The sequence below is a fragment of the Nannobrachium achirus genome, assembly GCF_963921795.1.
Source record: "Nannobrachium achirus genome assembly, chromosome: 13".
NCBI lineage: Eukaryota > Metazoa > Chordata > Actinopteri > Myctophiformes > Myctophidae > Nannobrachium > Nannobrachium achirus.
Window position 1 is genome coordinate 32,360,874 of NC_137833.1, and position 22,113 is coordinate 32,382,986.

Consider the following 22,113-nt stretch of genomic DNA (forward strand, 5'->3'; position numbering starts at 1 on the left):
TGTCCATTGCAACCAGTCCGATGATGATTGAGGAACTCAACAGTGATTTGTGCGTTCATGGATTATCAACTTTCACGAGTTAGCATGTCTTTGTTCTACACCCAAGTCACGCACTGTTTGCAAGTGACAGTAATACTGTTTTATGCACACTGACAATTGGCTCAGTTGACAGCTTTTTACGATATTTTGAACGATCCTCAAAGTTTGTGTATTTTGTAGTATATCGCAGTTGTCGGGTGGAAACCTCCAAAACAGTTCGTTTTGTATTTATCATTTTAAAAATGATTTAAAACTTTAGAACTGAAAATAGCAGAGTTACAAGCACACAACGCCTCATTTTGTGCTACAGTCTTGGAGATACAAGATTTCTGCCTGACAGCAACAATATATTGTAGGCATAACACAGTAATTAATATATATTTGTGTTCATATTTATGAAAACAGTGCTTTAGTCTAGACACCTTACGTGAGCATACTGTACCCATAACAGTTATCTATGGAACTTCTCCATCAAGAAGGTCAACGTGTGAATAACTATGCCCTGCCATTGCCTGCTATTTTTTATCCAGCAATGTTATGGATTCCCTGTCGGAAAGGGGCTTATGTTCAACTGCTTTACCGTAATCTCTAGTGTCAAGGGGGAATCCTCACAGTGGGAATGATATTTGAGGCTTATGTTAAGAGCATACAGAGTATCTGGCCTCTAGCTTGCGGGCACTAAATATTATTGGCAGCTCAGTTGATGGAGTTTGACGATCAACAGCTTGCGTTAAATGACTAATGGAATGGGATAGCCCACCTCAAGAACAGCTTTTTTTTTATTGCATTTTATCTTGTTATATTTATGCCCTGTCCATTCTTCACATATGGGCATAAACTGATGTCATCAGTGATCTCCATACTGTATATGGGCATAAAAGGGAAAACGACAGACAGAGATCTCCATAGGCCTACATGTATATAGGCCTATCAGTCAGATTAGCGGTTACTGTAGCTGCAGATGTGAGGGCCTGAAACTGCAGTTAGACAAACTTACATTGTCAGTGGAATATTGACACCTACATCAGGTGTTTTGGCTTAGTTCAGTGCTTAGTTGGAAATATCTGTGCTGAAGGGAATATAGAAAACACTGTATGGGTCAAGTGCAGCAGTGTTACCACTAAAAGATCACTGTCTTGTCAGGGATGAAGGAGAAGCAGAGACAAAAACAGAGTTCTACAGATCGTGTAGACACTGGTCTGTGTCTGCATGTCTGCGTATGAAATACCCATGGTCATACTTACCGTGTGTGTGCGTGCGTGCGTGCGTGCGTGCGTGCGTGCGTGCGTGTTTGCGTGAGTGCTTGTGCGCGCGGTTGTGCACTCATGGGACCCTCAGTAATGAACAGGCTACATCGCGCTGACCCCTGTGGTTCGGCGTGGCGGAAGGGTCAAACTTGATCAATAACTCAATGCAGTGCTGTCTCTGCAAGTCGACCGTGAGGACGTGATGTAAGGAAACACTATCTGGAACAAAGAAAAGCTCTCATACACCGACACCATACACAACCACTCCACTATCACTGTGTTTAGACCACAACACCATGTTTGAACTTTTAACCACATTCAACCTGGTGTCCCTATTCTGTCATTGTGCGATGATTTTGTCAAGATTGACAATAATTAAAACACAACACAAAGGACGTGGTCAGAGAGTGGAGAGCGGAGGGAGAGAGAGCGAGGCAGACTAAACCTCCATGTGTGATACAATAGCCTGGGGGCCATCCTGAGCCTGCTCCCTAACGCTACTTTCCATGGACTTTGTCAATCCGCTTCTAGTCTCTCAAGAACAGACTCCATGCTAACGCAAGGAAGAGCAATCATTTATTAGGGCTTTGATGCAAGTGCTAAACATGATGGGTGCAGCTGCATAAGTTGTTTTGCTTAAAGTAATGCGCCGTTGTCCTCTCCTCTCATCTGGTGCTTAAAAAGAGTGAAAGAAAAAATCGATCGGAGCTTCGATTTTCGGCCTCGACTCGTCGATTCGCAAATAATGCGTCGATTAACATCCCTACAACAAAGATATGATGTGACCATTGCTGTAGGTATGGGTACACTCCCTCTCACCATATAATCTGCATTAACATTTTCAGCAGCAACTTCCATTCTTTCCTAAATACTAGGACTGATTAGTTGGAACCCCACAGGCTCAATGAAAGCAACATGTTCCCCGCTGTCTGGTGGGACAGGAGCTGTTTGGACAAAGCCTTTTCCTGGTCACCAAAGCAAACAAACAGGTGCAGTGGGGGTAATTTGTCTGTGATGACAGCCGTGCTTTGGTGTCCAGGGACATATGTACCGCTTGTGTAATCACTGCATTTCAGGCACTTTTCAGAACAGCGTTATTCAGCCAAAATGGGACAGTTCAGACAGTATACCTTGAAACAAATAAACTAACAGGATAGAGTTATATTATTTTATTGAATAGGTTTATCTTGGCCAGGCAGGCGTTGCTGTGTGTGTCGGTCTGTGTGTCTGACCGCCGCTAATCTTGCAAACTGCTAGGCGGTTCAGAGTTCTTGTGCTGCCAGCAGGACAATGAACTCAATTCCTGAATATTTTTCACATTGCTCAATGTCATTTTTGGTCAATTCAAAATCACAGAGCTATTGTCTATAGGCTAGGGGTTCTCAAACCTTTTTAGGCTGTGACCCCCGAAATAAACATATTTGAACTGGGGACCCCACCCTGACAAGCACTTGGAATTGTAGGTATTACAGTTAAATTGACTCGATTCCACAGATAAATATTGTGAAAATAGCAGATCTAGATGCTCACAACGCCTCGCAACAATGTACGTCTCTTGCTTACTTAATATTTGACAGTTTGGCCAGTTTGCTATTAAAATGGTCTTGAAAGTCCTTAAATTGTCACGTTATAAATGTGCAGATACCCTGTATACACTTATACTGTGTGTTAGTTTGTTTACCATTAAATGAGAAGGACTAAAAAATACATTAAGCTAATCATCTGGGGACCCCACAAAATAATTTGGGGACCCCTGGAAACCACTGCTCTATATGGGATATTCATCCCACCAGGCTATGGACCAGAACTAGCCAATCGAGTGCAAGCTACATGGGATCCGATCTACTACTAGCCAATTACAGTGCCCATGTCCCTCTGCCACAAGCCAGAAGGCTCCACGTTGACATGCCCACTCATCAAGTCAAATATATATTTAATTAGCATCTCTTAGTCACACCAATGTTGTGCTCATGTGAAGTAGTTTTGTCCTAATTGGTGGAGTTGATCAATATTGTATACAGTATGTGTCTTGTAACTTCCGGTCCTATTCTAAGTAGAAAGCTTGCAAGGCTCATTACAGGTCTAAAGACAGAACAGTTTTTTCCACTATGATAGTGCATGTCAATGTGGACAGTTTGAATCCCAGCCATGGCAGTACATGGAACGCATGATCACAAACTATTCTCTGGGACATGCACAGTTGCACATATGCTGATATAGCATGATTTTAGACCTGAGCATATCTATGTTACATATCGCCACTGTCGGGCAGAAACCTCATATCTCCAAGTTTCAAATTTGTAATTTTTTTTCGCAAAGTAAAGCACTGGTTCGTCACACAAGGCCATCGCCCAAATGTAGTGAAAACAGCTGATCTACATGCAAGCACACAACGCCTCGCAGTGCGAGGCATTGTGTGCTTGTAGATCGGCTGTTTTCACTAGTTTAAATCATTTTAATAATGATAAATACAAAACAAACGGTTTTGGACATACAAGGTTTCCACCCGACATCGACGATATAGACTATGATTTGGCCATTACCCTATAACATCGTAACATCATGTTTGTCCTAATGATGACAACATGCATTGCCACTCTACTTCATAAGGTGTCACTGTTCAAAGAGACATACAGTTTGACGTTACTACGACAGACAGTAAGTAGTACTATTGGGGCATATGCCTCCTGATGCACATTTGCATTGTACTGACTGTATACCTTCCCAGTTGACTTTGTGGTCAACATAACTTTCAGCTCCCAGTGTGAGACCATGAGAACCACTGTTTCAACACACCTCTGTCAAGAGCATTTCTGTGTTCGCTTATGATGAGTTTGTTTGTGTGTGCGTGTGCGCGACTGCGGGTGTATGCGTGCGTGTGTGTTATGGATATAAATGAGGAGGCTTGTGACTATGTGGTCTGGGGCTGTCTCTAAACAGAACTGAGTAGAATGAATGTGGCAGCTACTGTATACACACACACACACACACACACACACACACACACACACACACACACACACACACACACACACACACACACACACACACACACACACACACACACACACACACACACACACACACACACACACACACACACGGCCACATTCCTGGCAACATACAGCAATCTCTCCCGCTCCCATCCATCTCCATCAGAGAGACTTCACCTGGAGCTGGAGAGGCTGCCACTCAGCCGGTCTCCACCCAGCTGGAGGCCTCCATCCTTGGGGGGTGCAAGCGGGAGCTCTGGGTGCCTGGGGGTCCGCTGTTCCAAACCCCCAGGCAGACACACACAGTGACTGAAGCACTGGTTGCTCCATTAGTCTTCAGTGACAGGGATGAGGGTTGGCGCCTGCAAGCACACACGCACGCACGTGTGCGCGCACACACACACACACGCACACACACACACACACACACACACACACGCAGATTTTTTCTATAATATTGTCTGAGAAGGTAAATGAAGATATAGCCCCAATGTCCTACTTTATATTGACAGTTGAGGCAGACATACAGAATTTATTCCAATCGCTTAAATTCATATCCTGTGCAATTCTGTCTCTCTTCTCCTCTCCTTCCCTCCCTCGCTCTCCCTTCTAATCTCCTCTTTGTTTTATCTTCCAGCCAACTTAGTTGTTAATTATTGATCTTACTGTGTGCGTGTGTGTGCGCTTGTGTGTGTGTGTGTGTGTGTGTGTGCAGGCAGTGCCTAAGCCCATAGCTATGGAGCCATGTTGGGGCAGCAAGGCAGGGGTTCTGACGGTGCTGCTGTGTCTACCCAGAGTCCCCTCTGGCATACCTCCACCTGGACAGTCTGGTAATACAACACACACACACACACACACACACACACACACACACACACACACACACACACACACACACACACACACACACACACACACACACACACACACACACAACTAGTGTACTGTTTGTGCACACAGATCCAGAACACATAGATACGTGCGCGCGCGCACACACACACACACACACACACACACACACACACACACACACACACACACACACACACACACACACACACACGCATGCACGCACGTGTGTACACTTGCGTTGCGTGTTGGGGTGGTTCTATTCCTATATTTGAACATTCCATTTCAAGTTTAATCTCTACACATCTGCTTCGTATTGGATTTTTGTTTGCCTTTTCCGATGTTAGCTGTGTCAACTCAACTATATTTGCCTGTCTCAGCTGTCAGCGCTCCATGAGCCTGCTAACTCTATAATGCACACGGACATGAAAGGGAAACTGGTCGCAGTTGTTGCCGACTAGCTGTATGCCGAGAGTACCTGCAATGACTAGACCTCTGCAGCAGTGGATTTCTTCTGAAATCCACAGCTCAGTTAATAACATTTCTCTCCAGGCCGCTGAAGGGTATGGGCTGTATCAATATAATGGTTGTCCTGCGGTGCATGTAGTATGTTAATTGACAATTGACTTCACCATGCGCTTAAATTGGGACTACAGAGACATTATAAAATAGTTACTGACCTGATGGAATCATTGTCCGCTTCTCGAAAGAAAGTGGTACATTTTACCACAAAACAGAATGCTCCATTTGCTAACACTGCAGAACTACTGTATATTCATTATCCACACCGGGCTCCCTGGCTCAGGAGGTCATGCTCCTCCTGGTTGCAAGACACCTAACCCCTAACTGCTCCTGATGAGCAGGATAGCACCTTGCATGGTTTCCTCCATCATCTGTGAGTTAATGGGTAAATGTAAATTATATTGTAAAGCGCTTTGGGGAAAGGCACTACATAGTTAAAGGGGAATAACACTCATTTTCAACATTGAACTATGTCATTAATATCCACCTGTTTCCGCAAACATTTACTGGAGCATTATGTGTAGGACACTTCCGGTAAACAGCAGACATACAAGCTCACGGCGCGTCACAGATGCAACCGTTGTGAGCTTGTAGATCACACTCGGCTGCGGCGCTGGAAGCTTTGTGCAACTTTCTGCGCAATGCACGATGGGATGTTGGAAAGTTGTGGATACCTTAGAGTTGTTGTGTGGAAATAAGAAAATAGTCCCTCCCCCCTTCTGTGTTGCCTAGAGCTGGAGGATTGATTGTGGGGTCATGTGATCAGTGACATCATTAATGTTTACTCTGCAAGCCAAAGACTACATCTTCATGATGTCACTGATCACATGACCCCATAATCAATCCTCCAGTTTTAGGCATCACAGAAGGGGGTGACTTTTTTTTTCCACACAACAACTCTAAGGCATATTAATGACATAGTTCAATGTTGAAAATGAGTGGCATTCCCCTTTAATCCATCATTTACCGTTTAAATCACTCCTGTGATGTCAGAGTTTTTAGAAAAACTAAAAGCAAAACTTGCAACAAGATTTGTTGACTATGGTGAGGAAGTTGGTTGAGGACCAAATTTCTACTGATGTGGGGGGTTTAGGCCTACTTCTCTGCTAAAGGTGAACATCTGCGTTACTTGAAAAAAAAGTTCCCCTCGGTTGGTGAACATCTGTGTTACTTGAAAAAAAAGTTCCCCTCGGTTTAAAGCAGGGGTCTTCAACAGGGGGTCCGGGACCCCTAGGGGGTCCTCCAAATCTTCCAATCTTTTTTTATATTAACAACTTGAACCCTAGTGTCCATATTCTGAGAACTGTAGCCAAAAATAGCAGATCTACAAGCTCGGCGTTGTAAGCTTGTAGATTGTCTATTTTCGGCAAAGAGGTTTGGTGTAGGGGAGAAAAAGAGCAGACTAAGTACAGAGTAAAAGGTCAAGTGTATTAGGTAATGTCGTCTCAAGTGGTTAATTAAATAGTGAAAACACAAATTGACATCCATTGAATCCAAAATGCACTGATTATTGTGCTGTCAAACGTTGAAACTATATGGAGTCTATGAAAAGGTTGTGGGGGGTCTGCTTCATGTCTCTCTAAACTAAGGCGTCCTTGGCCTGAAAACGTTGAAGACCCCTGGGTTAAAGGATGAAAAACAGGGACACAGCGTCTGCTCAGTTGGCCAGGCTGTATTCATACAATGCATGCGTTGGTGAGGAAACCTTCCTCGTAGGGGAAGGAAGGCCATGCTGTCTGGGTCAGCTCTGCAGTCTGCTGCTGCGGGATCGATTGTTCCCTCCAACGAGTCTTCCAGAGTTTCCACTGTGTGGTAGGGTGTGCTCATGTTGCCGCCGCTATAGACGGACGACACGCGATATCCCCCTGCAGCCAGAGGCCACGGCTGCACAAAAAGCCTGGAGGAGACGGGACATTTTCAAAAACACTTCCTCGCCAAAAACGAACGGTTTTACAGCTTGAGGGCTTTGCGCGTCGTCAGCATGCGGCCAATTTCCTCTCTCTTCTCCTCATCTTCCTCCGCGTGCCCTCTTTCTGTCTCTGACACACACACGCACGCACACACACACACACACACACGCACGCACGCACGCACGCACACACACACACACACACACACACACACACACCTTCAATTCTGTCAGAGTTCTGACTCATTTTAGATCGAGGACCACAATGGAAATACGTCTTTGACTTTTTGTGCTATCCTTGAAACTTTTTGTAAATGTCAAATAAAAGTAAAACATATACTATACTATATACTCTATGCTTGTTCTCTGCCTCCTTCAACTTTCTCGCTCTGCGTGGGAGTGCTGTCCATCAATCTGTCAGCTTGCTGGTGGTTTAAGTCTAGACTTCATGAAATGGACTGATATGTAACGGGAGCGCGAGTGCAGAGGCCTTTGTTCCTCCAGGCAGGAAGCAGAGCCTTCTGGGAGGTGAAGCAGATGACAGCAGAGACGGGAAAATTGAGCACTTTGCGAGCCGATGGCGTTCTAATGCTGTGGAGAAAGAGAGAAAAAAAAGGCACTGTGCTTGAGGAGCCTTTTAGAAGCTCCAAGCGGCTACCTCAGGCTAATAGACGGGACGGAGAGAATTGCTCATGGTTCAATCTGTAAGAGATGGAGAAAAAGAGAGGGTTAGAGAGAGCCATGGGCTACAGTGGCTTTGCTTTGGAGAATAGCAGCAAATAGCAAATATTCTAAGGGCATTTACAGTAGCCCAAATAAAGACAGAACAGTACTGTGTAGAAACCTTTTGCCTACTAGGCCCAGTGTGGAAGCATGGGTCAGTGTGTAATTTGTACTGTAGTACTGTAGGCAGGGACGTGCTGGGCCCCTGATTCAGCCCGGGAAAAAGAGTTGTTAGGGTTGCTACTCAAAGATTTGCCATCTCAGATCATGGCAAGTGACAAGCCAGTGGGCCAATTACATGAGTTATATTTTGTCATTGTCGGGTGGAAACCTTGTATGTCCAAAACCATTTTAAAAATGATTTAAACTAGTGAAAACAGACGATCTACAAGCACACAACGCCTCGCACCGCGAGGCGTTGTGTGCTTGTAGATCTGCTGTTTTCACTACTTCTGTGCGTGCGACAGCCTTGTATGATGAAGCAGGGCTTTGCTTTGCGAAAAAAATTACAAATTTGAAACTTGGAGATAGGAGGTTTCTGCCCGACAGTGACGATTTACTTTGTTGGCCACCCAGCCCCCAAAATGGAACGAAGGCCGTAATTTTTTTTTCTTCCTAATGGCCGGCCTGGACCGGCCGGGAATGAACCGGCCGTTCGGGAGTTGTCCCACTTTTCCCCATGGCCAGCACGTCCCTGACTGTAGGTATTATAAAGCCTTGAATATAGAGTTAACGTGTACTAAAAAAGTCCTTATTGTAAATAATAAAAACAACTAAATCACTCAACCCTTTAAATATGCACACTGAGGGGCGCCTGCTGGCCTGGTGGTCAGGGCGCATGTCACATACTGGGCTATGGTGCCTGCTGGCGTCGCCGGTTCGATTCCCGATCCGGACGACCTTTGCCGCGTGTCATTCCCCATCTCTCTCCCTGTTTCCTGTCGGTCTGCTGTCCTGTCAAATAAAGGCATAAAAGGCCCCAAAAAAACAAATCTTTAAAATATGCACACTGATTCGTCTTAGTTTCTAGTGATTTTCCATCAGCTTAGGCTTAGCCAGGTTGAGAGCAGGCACACCATGAGTGGGTAGTTTATTCCGTGCACCATCTCTCTGGGAACATTGATCACTCCTACGGAGAGAATGAACCTCACGACTGTTGACCCCAGTTAAACGGGTAAAGTTGGGCAAATCAAGCACAGTAACTCAATATTGGATAACGTTTTGTGCGATAAACTCACTGCTCACTTTAAATGACCCCCACCCACCCCTTCAAACATAACTGTAACTTCAATTGGATCCTTATCCCTCAGTGGATAAGAGGCGGGAGGCGATGCAAAATGCTCACTTGTTTAAAACACGTTTCTTTGTGATGACTTTATTATTCAAATGATATAAACAAAACATTTACTTCTCAGATTAACTGCTTTAATTTGAATTTGAGTCATTTGAACAACCCCTCCTCAACAAACGCACACACATGCACACACACACGCACGCACGCACGCACGCACGCACGCACGCACGCACGCACGCACGCACGCACACACGCACGCACGCACGCACGCAGACAGACACACACGCACACACACTCTCATTGGTTCCTCCTCTCATCTAGTCCCCCACCACCCTAGGAGGGTGGGGGGTCAGCCAGGGTCAGCCTGCCTGTCGATCTTGTGCATATCATCTACTTTGAAAGAGGGAATTTGCATTTTCTGTTACACTAAACACATGCACACGCGCAAGCACGCACGCACGCACGCACGCATGCACGCACGCACGCACGCACAAACGCACACACACACACACACATCTATAAAGAGCTGTCCAGACGTGTATGTGTGGACCTCATGGGTGGATCTTTAAACTCAGGATGGATTTTCGTACATCAAATGTGTAGTGCAAATTGCCCTGTGCCTTAAGTGCAATTTGTTCTGTTAAGGTGTGAGGAATTAATGGCCAATTTACTAATGCAGCACCTAATGACGCAATCAGCGCGATGGTGTTTGAAGCAGAACTTGCAGGTGCAATGGACTGGTGGACCCAATTGGAGCCTTCAACCAGCTTAAGAATAAATGGATAGTAATTAATTAAGTTGCGACGCGTTGTGAGCTTGGAGGTCGGCTATTTTCGGTGCTTGATACCACACTGAACTAAGCATAATGAAGTGAATACTGGAGATGTGGCGTAACAGCATGGATTTCTACACAGAGAGGGCAATTATTTTAACATAAGATGCTGCATTCAAGTTCAGGAGAGTTTGGACAAGGCAATTCTCTTGAATGCTGCCTTCAGGTATGGCATGGAAAGAGGGCATTTGCATTTCTTTCATAGTAAAAACAGCATTCAGAGTCTGGAGAGGGCACTTTTTACAGACGGTTAAAAGGGCAGGGGCTCAAGCCCCCTTTGATGTCTATGTGTGCACGTGCCTGCATAGACCGGTGCCCCTCTGATTGCCAGGCGGCCTCTCCACCCACCAAGCTATGGCCACCCCGGGCATAAAGGAGAGAAGAGCACTTTGCACACAAGGTGCTTTTAAAATGAGCTTCCAGGGCAGTGCACCAAACGCTCCGACTGCACAATGCCTCTGAAATGATTCACGAAAGGCTTTGTAAAATATGTCCTCGGAATGAATTATATAAGGAATGGTCTGAAGGACATGGCAATAGTACTTTTTTTATTATTTAATCTTTGGAACAAATGTGCAATTCAGTACAGCAATACAGAACACATAATATTTCTTATTTTGCAGGAGAGGTTTAGAAACACAGCCTCACCTAAAAACCTATACACACCAGTAAGGCTCCCTAATCGGGAGATAAGCGACCGTAGGTCACTTATCTCCACAAATAGGGCAAAAATGTGTTTTGCCAAAATCTTCCTGATCCATGTTGATGACATGAGTGTAGACATACTGTGTAGTGATTTTAGGGCAAAATCTGTAGGAGCAGTGTCCAAAAATGTGTTTTTAAAAATCGGCCTGGAGGTGGCGCTATATGGGACAGATTCATGTTGATGGGATGAGTGTAGACATACTGTGTACCGATTTGCGTGATTTTAGGGCGAAAATTGTAGGAGCAGTGTCCAAAAATGTGTTTTGCAAGAATTGGCCTCATGGTGGCGCTAGAAGAGGGCCATGTGAGAAATGAGGGGTGGGGTCTCCGCGCCGGCAAGGCGGACGAATAGGTACCGGCCCCGGCTGTCCCGGTCGCTCCTAGCCGGAGTTACGGCATTTTATGTGAGCTGCAGTGTAGGGGGTCCTCCACTGGGGGCGCCACCACTTTTGCATCCGTTCTGGAGCACCAGGAGTCGGTGGTCCCCGGGAATTCCCCGTGAGCAGCCCCGTTGGGGTGGTCATTTGGTCATGTTTGCGCATTTGGTCATTCTTTACATCTGGGGGTCCCCCAGGGACCTGGGGGTCCCTGGAGCTCCGGGGGTCCTTGGAGGTCGTAGTTTGGCAGCCAAGGAACGTGTGTGCAAAATTTGGCATGGATCGGGGCAACGGTTGCGGAGATATAAGCAGGGAAAAAGTGTGACGTGTGAGGTGTGACAGACAGACTGACAGACAGACTGACAGACAGACTGACGCTTTGTGCAGGGTTTGATAGTAAATGCGACCTACGGTCGCAATAATTATACTGTAATATGAAGTGCACAAAGAGAGACATCACATTAGCAGACTAAAATAGAAAGAAATTATAAATAAAACAAGAAATGTTTGCTTTGGGGGCGCGGTGATGCAGTCGGTAGCGCTGTCACCTCACAGCTAGGTTTGACCAGGGACATGCTGGGCCCCTGATTCAGCCCGGGAAAAAGAGTTGGAGAGGCCCTCATTGCGCGCTATAGCGCTGCTGCTACTCAAAGATTTGCCATTTCAGATCATGACAAGTGACAAGCCAGTGGGCCAATTACATGAGTTATATTTCGTCGTCGTCGGGTGGAAACCGTGTACGTCCAAAACCGTTTGTTTTGTATTTATCATTTTAAAAATGATTTAAACTAGTGAAAACGGCCGATCTACAAGCACAACGCCTCGCAGTTGTGTGCTTGTAGATCGGCTGTTTTCACTACTTTTGTGCAACGGCCTTGTATGATGAAGCAGGGCTTTGCTTTGCGAAAAAAAAAATATAAATTTGAAACTTGGAGATGCGAGGTTTCTGCCCGACAGTGACAATTTACTTTGTTGGCCACCCAGCCCCCAAAATGGAACGAAGGCCGACATTATATTTTGAATTTTTTCCTAATGGCCGGCCTGGACCGGCCGGGAATGAACCGGCCGTTCGGGAATTGTCCCGCTTTTCCCAATGGCCAGCACGTCCCTGGGTTTGACTCCGAGGACGATTCCCGCAGGGGACGCTGTGGGTGCTTGGGGGCGTGTTCTCTCCTCTGCGTCATCATCAGTGCCCATACCCTAGGTGGGGTTGGTGAAAGGGCCTTTCTGTGTGCAGTTTGCATGTTCTCCCATCTCCCCTATGTCCTCATGCAGCAATCCTCCCCCTGGTCAGCCGGAGGAGGCAATAGAGGGGAAAGGAACTGGTTGGAATAACGTGTTGTGAGCTTGTAGATCGTCTATTTTCAAATAGCCGAAGTATAATTACTGTATGTTTTCTAATTATAAAATCTGCAAAGTACCTAGAAACGTTTTCAAATAATTAATAGGCTACAATATAATAATATTATACTCCAGTAAAATTAAAAATACTTTAAAAGTGTACTTCAGTACAATACTTCTTACTATTGTAGATAGTAGATGTACTTGCATTTCCACCACTCTGGGTTAGGATCCAAAAGTATAGCAATATATTCAGAGATGGCTAATTCAATGGTCATACTCTTGCTGCATGCTATCGAATGACATACTGTACATTATTGTGTCCTTAAACACCCTCAAAGTAAGTAGTACTGTAGGTACTGTATGAAGGTAAAGAGAAGTGATTTTATTCCGAGGTAGTTTGTTTGGACTCATGAGGTTTGGGCATATGGACAAGCAGACACTGACAATATGTCTATGTCTGGAGGTTGGCACAAGTACAGTAGGTACTGTACATAAACCTAATTTGCATTTATACCTTGCATCAAAATATGGTGATTAGATGGAAATCAAATCTTGCTTATTTTGCTTAAAGGTCCAGGTTGTTACGCTTAAAATCTAGGTGAACCCAAATTCAGACTCAGACACAGAGGCAGGAATACGTTTGTAGAATATAGATTTATTCTCAGCCCAGCAAAGCAACAAAAATGCAAAAGTCAAAAAGGCAAAAAGGCAAACAAGGACTTGACCATAAAGCTTGAGGCCTAGGCTTGGGCTGGCAGGGCAGTCGAGGTGAGGTCCACAAAATCACGCAGGTTCTGCATACGGAAAAACATAACATGTTACTCAAGGCTCGAACAGAGACTGAAGGGCAGAGCAGAACTTACCCAATCACACACAGACAGGAATTATCAGGAGGTAGATGGCACTGGAATGGGCGCTGATGTAACACAGGTGTTAAAGTACCTGAGATGCATTGGAGACACATTTGACCACATTGATAATAAAAGTGTAAAAGCAATCCACGTTTGGCCTCCACGGATGCAACTACTGTCAGAAGTAATCCTCAAGTAATGTGATAATGGATGTTCAAGTATTTAAACATTCTGAGACAATGACGGGCACATCAATCATTCATGTATACCTGCTAGGGACAAATTGTAATGTCATACGGGATTGAAATCCTATTAAATTCAATCTCGATAGCAGCCCCGCCAGGTATAAATGGGCCATTGATGATGATGATGTATGTTGAGTTCTGCTTTCTCTTCTCACTGTAATGTTAAAGCTCACATTGTAGAGATTTCTATATTTAGTATGTTATACAGAGGTATGTTATACTATACAGTAGATTACTGTATTTCAGTCATTTACCCAACTAGTTTTCAATCAGTCTGGTCTTTTCTGTCTCTGTCTCTTTCGCTCTCTTTCGCTCTCTGTCTCTGCTCAGGCCAGTGTGTGAAGAGATTACATTCTGTACAAGCAGGGGAAGCCTCATAAGCTCTTGTATAGCCTTTCTCTGATCTGGAAGACAGACAGACGCACACTCGCACGGGCACTCCTGCACACATGGATGAAGGCCAACCTGACTGACTTGATTCAGAGGATGGAGCGCACGCGTGCACACACACACACACACACACACACACACACACACACACACACACACACACACACACACACACACACACACACACACACACACACACACACACACACACACACACACACACAAACCTTAACTCTTTCTTCCTTTCTTTCTCTTCCTCTTCCCACCCGTATTTTCGCTGAGCCTTCTGCGACCACAGTTGTTTTATCGATTCAGTCAAAGTGGAGTTTAATCAGTCCTGTTAACGAATTAGCAGGCTGCATATCAATGTGTGCTGCTGCTGTGTGGCTAGAGAGATAGACAGACAGACAGACAGAGAATGAGTTACACTGTGGGCTAGATTCAGTGCTCAGCCTCTCTTGTGAGCTTAAATAGTGGCTCAGTATAATGAAAGTGATGCATGGTTCTTACAGAACTAATCTGCCTTCTCAGCAGCACAGATAGAGGCGGGGAAATCCCAGACAGAGAGGAGCTGAGATGAACGACACGTGTGGCAAGTTCTTCCAGAGAGAGAGAGAGAGAGAGAGATCAGAGACAAAAAGAGAAGCATTAGGATGGGAATGGGATGGGAAATTAAAGTTGGATATTTTTGTGAAAATTGAGGTATTTGTGAAAATGTACAGTGAGACACAGAGAGAGAGAGAGAGAGAGAGAGAGAGAGAGATGCAAAGAATTGGAACAGCGATGCAAAAATGAGAGAGGGATGCAAGATTCAGTTCCTGAAAATCCTGATCAGAGAATAAAATAGAAAGATAAAATGCAACAAGTGAGGGACAGCCAGTAAGATAGCCGGTCAGACAGACAGACAGACAGACAGACAGCCAGCCAGCCAGCCAGTCAATCAGTCAGACAGACAGACAGACAGACAGACAGACAGACAGACAGACAGACAGACAGACAGACAGACAGACAGACAGAGATGAATGGGGAAGTTGTTGAACGAGTGCAGTGGGAGGTAAGAGCGCGTGGCGTCGCCCCCTCACCCACCAAAACAGGATTTGCATATCGCCACGGCAGCACTGAGAAGATAAGTTGCCACGGTTATGCTTCAGTAAATCCCCCCTCCTCCTATTTTTTTCCCCTTTCCTGCGAGGATGAGTGGACCCCTTCCTCTGTTCTGCTTCATCCCTCCATCACTCTGGGGCTCACTGCTGATCCTCTCTCTCTCACTCCTTCTCCCTCGTCATTTGTTATCTCTCTATTCTTCCATTGTTCCTCGTTTCTTTATCTCTCTCTCTCTCTTTCTCTCTCTCTCTCTCTAACTCTCTCGCTCTTGCTCACTCGCCTTCCTCCTTAGCTTAATCTCAGTTTTTATCGTCTCTGTGCCTCCTATTTCAAATCTGATCTTCTTTAGCTACAATGGATCAGTTCTGTCCCATGTGAATTACTGTACAAACAGAAAAGGTACATTTAAAAAAAAAATATATATACAGTTGCATAAGAAATAAAAGGTCGTTAGTCCATATAGAATTGCTGATAAATTAAGACATAGCTATTCCTTTTGCCGTCTCACTCAACATTCATCTTGCTCGTGTTTGCTCAATATTCAGATAGATTTCATCCCAATGACGTTGGGAATGTTAAATACTTTGCATAATGTTCTTCAAATTTGGATTTCTCAAGGCATGTGATATGCACACCCACTGTATTTTGGTGCAAGGACATTGTATTGCATATCGTTGCTGTTGGGTAGAAACCTTGTATCATGATTCTTGTGTTTTTTTGTAAAATGAATGCCCTACTTCACATAAGAGTGTTGCATTGAAAACTTGGTACAGTAGGCTACTTAGTTACTTTCCACCACTGTGAGTTCTTCCTGGTGCGTGCATGCGTGCGTGCGTGTGTCCATGCTTCAGACAGATATGTGATTATTTTGAACAGGTCTTGTGGTGCGGCTGATGTTTCTGCTGTGAACAGCTGCTGTGGGCTGTTAGTGTCCAGGCACACAGGTCTATGAGTGATGGCTAACGAGATATTAGACAGCTTTCTCGCACATCACACATCACACAAGGTTAAGTCAGGTAAAGGCTTTTCTTGTGTGCACTCTCTCTCTCTCTCTCTCTCTCTCTCTCTCTCTCTCTCTCTCTCTCTCTCTCTCTCTCTCTCGCTCTCTCATTTTCTCTTCTCGGCTCACGTTTGTCATCTGTCAGTCACTCTCTGCTTTATTCCAGTTATGAGACTCACTTTTATGCTGCAAAGCTGTTCTAAATAGCCATTTGCTGATGTAATCTGTACCTGGAGACATCACAAAGTGAGTTTTAAGCAGTGTATTTGACAAAGCACAAAGGTTTGACTAATGCTTATTATAAATACGCTAATGGATGAAAAATGGAGAGGAATGGGTGCTTTTTAAAACAATTAAGCAAAGAATGCTCAGAAATTGTCAAGAGATGGTGGAATGATGATGTATTCGCACAGTAATGTGTGTACTACTGAGAGAACTTCTACTTGTCACTGGCCTTAGTTATTATTCCATTTCAAGTTGATAGTCAACACACTTTAACAACATCCTATTTCAGTCTTCTACTGTTGACCACTGGGAGCTGTCCAGTACAACCATAGTATTCTACTGTTGGACACTGGGAGCTGTCCAGTACAATCAGTCTTCTACTGTTGGACACTGGGAGCTGTCCAGTACAATCAGTCTTCTACTGTTGGACACTGGGAGCTGTCCAGTACAATCAGTCTTCTTCTGTTGGACACTGGGAGCTGTCCAGTACAACCATAGTATTCTACTGTTGGACACTGGGAGCTGTCCAGTACAATCAGTCTTCTACTGTTGACCACTGGGAGCTGTCCAGTACAACCAAGCCCCCAGAACGGCTTGTAAACATTGAAGCGGCCGCCCTACTGGCCAAAGTTGGAATTTCAGGAGGGGTGAAACATACATGCACGAGCATAAGAGCGCGCCACTGGGGTCTACAATAGGGTTCAATGGACGTCGACGTCGTTCGTGACGTCATTACGTCTCGGCGTCAAACATTTCGGTCTCTAGGTAGAGACCAATTTCCCCCAGAATGCACCTGGATTAGCTACTTCCGCATGCTTCAAAACGCCACTGAGCACTTGCATTGAAATGATAGCTGGGGGTGGGGCTGGTCCGCTCTCTATTATATATATACTCTATGAGTACAACCATAGTATTCTACTGTTGGACACTGGGAGCACACTGGGACACACATGCACGCACGCAGGCACGCACACACACAGACCCTATAGAATGGCTAGCCGCATACAGAGCCACGTTGTAAAAACAGTTCAGAATGCGCCGAAAACAAGGACACGTCAGGAATAATTGTTGAACGGAGACAAAAAAATATCTTATTTGCTTTCTTGAGCCAGGTTTTACCAGTAGCATTTTATCAGCTGATGTGGGGAAGGAGCACAGTAGGATTCCAGAGTTTATTTAACTCTGAAGAGTGTACACAATAGTCCATTTGGTTCCATTTGTACACATGTCAGAGTTAAATTGACACTAAGGATTTTACTGCAAAATGTTCCAGTCACACACCCAATGTGTGTGTGTGTGTGTGTGTGTGTGTGTGTGTGTGTGTGTGTGTGTGTGTGTGTGTGTGTGTGTGTGTGTGTGTGTGTGTGTGTGTGTGTGTGTGTGTGTGTGTGTGTGTGTGTGTGTGTGTGTGTGCTATCTACAGTATAATACCTGAACAAACTGAAACCTTTCCAAACAGTCTACACTGGAATGTATTACTTTTGAAGCATTATAAGCTTATTAAAGGTCCTCTGTTGACATACTTAAAATGTCTCTTTTCTAATATGAGAAATATATCTCAGACTATAAATCCATATTTCAAAGAAAACACTTTAAAATGCCAGCTATATTCCTAAGAGGAATATACAATAAAGAGAGAAAAGTTGTTATATACTGTACACAGCTGACAATGTTTTGTAATTGAAATTTCTTCACCCAGTGGACTCAAATAACGTTCATCAAAGCATTGGATGTTGTCGTTTTCTTCGCTTGGAAATTATTGCATTTGGCCATGTCTGTGTGTGTGTCTGTCTGTCTGTCAGACAGACAGACAGACAGACAGACAGACAGACAGACAGACAGACAGACAGACAGACAGACAGACAGACATCAGACTGTTTTTACAGTATTAGGGCTTGCTTCCTGCACCTTTAAAGTGTTTTATTTCATTTTGTTGTAACAGATATGAGAAAAAGTCTATAGAGCAAGAGAAATACAGTAGGTTGTTATCTTAGTTTCTGGAACTAATATCTGCAGTCTCGATGAACGAATGCAGTCTATCAACAGTGAATTAACCTAATAAATATACATGAATGAAGCATATTTGGCTTATGAACTGGGCTTAATTGAAGTTCTCACACTGTAGATCCAGTGTCAGATTCATTAACTATTAATGGCATTTCCTCCAAGATAATCTTTCAACATTTGCTCTTGGCGGTCTGTTGGAGGTGCTGTAGATACTGTATGTTGTTGAAGACTGCACCTCACTTTGCACCTCACATATCGTCACTGTCGGGCAGAAACCTCGTATCTCCCAAGTTTCAAATGTGTACATTTTTTCGCAAAGTAAAGCACTGCTTCATCATATGGCCATCGCACAAAAGTAGTGAAAACAGCTGATCTACAAACACACAACGCCTCGCGGTGCGATGATATGACGATGATATACTGTAAGAACATGTACAGTACATGATGCAATTCTCCAATATACTGTAGATTTTCTGCCATTTCACATCACACTGCAATGTGTTTGTTGTTGCCTGCTGTTTTCTGTGAATGTGAAACAAAGTATAAATCAGCCATAACTCCAACTCCAACCACTAATCCAACCTCTAAATACCTAATCCTAACCCCAACCTGAACCATTTTCTAATTAGAAGCCTAACTCAAAGGTTTTTAAAGATACAACCAACCATTTCTCTTGTGAGGAATGGTCTATTTGTCAAATTCTATACTTGGGGATATTTGGCCCTCACAAGTATAGTAATAAAAAAAAGTTCATGTGCGCACACACACAAGCATGCACGCACGCACACACACTGAGCAGCTGTGTAATCATGAATGTACACACACTCCCGACCCACTCAGACACAGAATAGGCACTCATAAACACACACACACACACACACACACACACACACACACACACACACACACACACACACACATACACACACACACACACACACACACACACACACACACACACACACACACACACACACACACACAAACGTATGCACACCAAGTGGCTTAGTAATCGGCTTTCCCCTTTCCAACTACCGACAAAAAGAGAAGGGGAAAAAAAAATCCAGGAATCACTTGAGTGTGAAATGCTGAAAAACAAACTGCTTCCAAATCATATCAAGAGCGCAGAGCTCATTCCCTGGTGCTGTTTGACTGTTCTGTTTATTTGGCTGCTGCATGGAGGCAGATTGCGCTCCTGTCCCAACGACCATGGATTGTCAGCCCCTACGGTTGTACGCAGACAGCCTGTATCTAGACTGACTCCAGACCTGCCTTAACGCTTTAAAACCAGCAGTATGAAGCATGCAGTAGCATCGTCTGCCAAGGAAACACCAGCACTGATGTGTCATCCTGCCAGCCCTAGTCAAAGAATTTTGCACATTGAACATTTTGGAAAATGTCTGAACATTTTTGTTTGCCTATGACGACATGCGCCCCAAAAAATAGGGCTGCCAGGTTGAAAGTGGTGAAATCCATCATCGTCAGATACACAAGCATGTGGGAGAAAGAGAGATAACGACCAGCAGAGGGAGAGAGAGCGTGAATGAGAAAACAACAACAGGGTGTGAAAGAGAAAGGGACAAAGATGTTTCAGTGAATGAACAATTCATGGCAATGTTCCCTTCAAATGATTTGAGGCGTTGTGAGCTTGTAGATCTGCTATTTTTGGCTAAAGTTCTCAGAATATGGATGCTGGGGTTCAAGTGGTTGTTAAAAAAAAGGAGAATAGATTTGGAGGACCCCCTTAGTAACTCCCGGACCCCCCTGTTGTGCGAGTGTTATTATTACGTCGCTTGTACAGCTTGCCCTCCCGTCCTGCGTGGGGGGAGGGGACGCTGGGCATGAACCAAAACGTGACCGTAACAGTTTCAGGAAGTGGAACGACTTCGTTCCTGTTCACAGCAATGAACTAGTTCTTTGAGATCGATCATGAACGACGCATCACTAGTCAGAAAAGACGGTTTGGAATGGAAGGGGTTCAGAAGACGAAGAGTTTTGCTTTGATGTCCAACACAACAACTCTTGCTTCCTTTTTCTCTATCCATCTTCTCAGCTCACCCTCTGACCCCCACCCCCCAACATACCTATCCGTCGCACGCACGCACAACGCACATCCTCAGGGGTGTCGCACCAAATTCTGGGCCCTGGATACAAGGATTTACTGCAGGCCCCCCATGAATGTTCTTCAAAGGGGTGGGGGTTTAACCCATTTAGACTGGGAACGCATTATTACGCATTATTTTGTGCTTCAACTATAAAATAGCAGATATACAAGCTCTGCAAGTTTGTAGATCCTACTAAGGATTTTTGAAAATCCTATGCTGTGAGCTTGTATATATGTTATTTTTCAATAGCTAAAGTATAAAATAATTAAGGCCCCTCCACTTTGGGCCCTAGTAACTCAGTCCCACTTTCCCCCCCCTTGTGACGCCCCTGCACGCCCTGGCTATGAGAAAACTATGTTCCTTTGTGTTTCACAGCCAGGCGTAGGTTTGCAAGTCTGACTTGTCGAACCCTCATCCACCTTCTTGTGTTCCTGTCTCCTCCATGTTCCTGTATGTCTGTACCCTGGGTGTCTCAGTTGTGTCATTGGGCCTCTCACACTGCCAGAGTTAAGCACTTTCAGTCTGGCGTCCCTGCCTTTGGCATGTTATTATAGTCAACATCATTAAAACATTTTCAAAGAAAACAAAAAAAGGAGCTGATGCTGCAGATAGGCCGTTTTCATACAACAAAGTAGTCCCAGTTTTGGGCCTGTCATAATAGGCAAAACATTGGCCGAAAATTGGCGAATGTTAAATGGAAATAGCAGATCCGCTATATTTTCAGAGGAAATTTGGTGTAGAGGGATATAAAGTGGAGGCCGAAGTGTAAGACTCCCCTGGGATCAAAGAATAATGGTTAACTGGTTGAGAATTTCATTAATGGTCGTCTTCCCACAGAACGACAAAACAAAACGGACACGTTTGTTGCGCCGTAGGTTTCAGGACGTGCATGTTGTGCATGTTGTGCATGATGTTGACCCTCTTAATGCTCCCTCTGTCCCCCTCTAGGCATCGCCATCGCCAGTGCCCTGGTGGACACGTCCCAGCAGAGGGCCGTGGAATTCAAGGACCGAGGTCTGGCTCTCAAGCACCACAAGCACTACACCGTCTACCACCAGGGGACCTGCGTTTGAACTAGCGTTGGACAGCGTCTCCAAAAACCTGGGGCCAGTCTGGTTTGGGTGGTTGAACTTTAATTAACTTTATTCAGGCTGAAGGAAGCTCAGACACCAAGCATAAAGGGCCTCGTGGACGTGAACGGAACCCCAGACCTTTGTGGCCGGCGAGAGACAGAAGGGTCGTAACCAGTAACCACTAATCCCATCGTCGGGTTCCCGCACTGCGGAAAACTGAGCTCACATTCCACATTACAACCTTTCCTTTTGAACGCTTCTTCCCCCATCGGTGTGCGT

At 44.8% G+C, this 22,113-nt stretch overlaps 1 protein-coding gene across 1 annotated transcript in view; it reads left to right on the forward strand.

The window, feature by feature from the left end:
* LOC308297268 (attractin-like protein 1) overlaps nt 1–21,834 on the forward strand; it is a gene marked incomplete at both ends in the record, with an annotated part of 368,613 nt that extends 346,779 nt beyond the window's left edge. Inside the window, 2 exon segments of the mRNA XM_080740683.1 lie at nt 4,995–5,109; nt 21,710–21,834. Coding sequence (XP_080596809.1) covers nt 4,995–5,109; nt 21,710–21,834 — 240 coding nt within the window.
* Nucleotides 21,835–22,113: the final 279 nt, after the last annotated feature.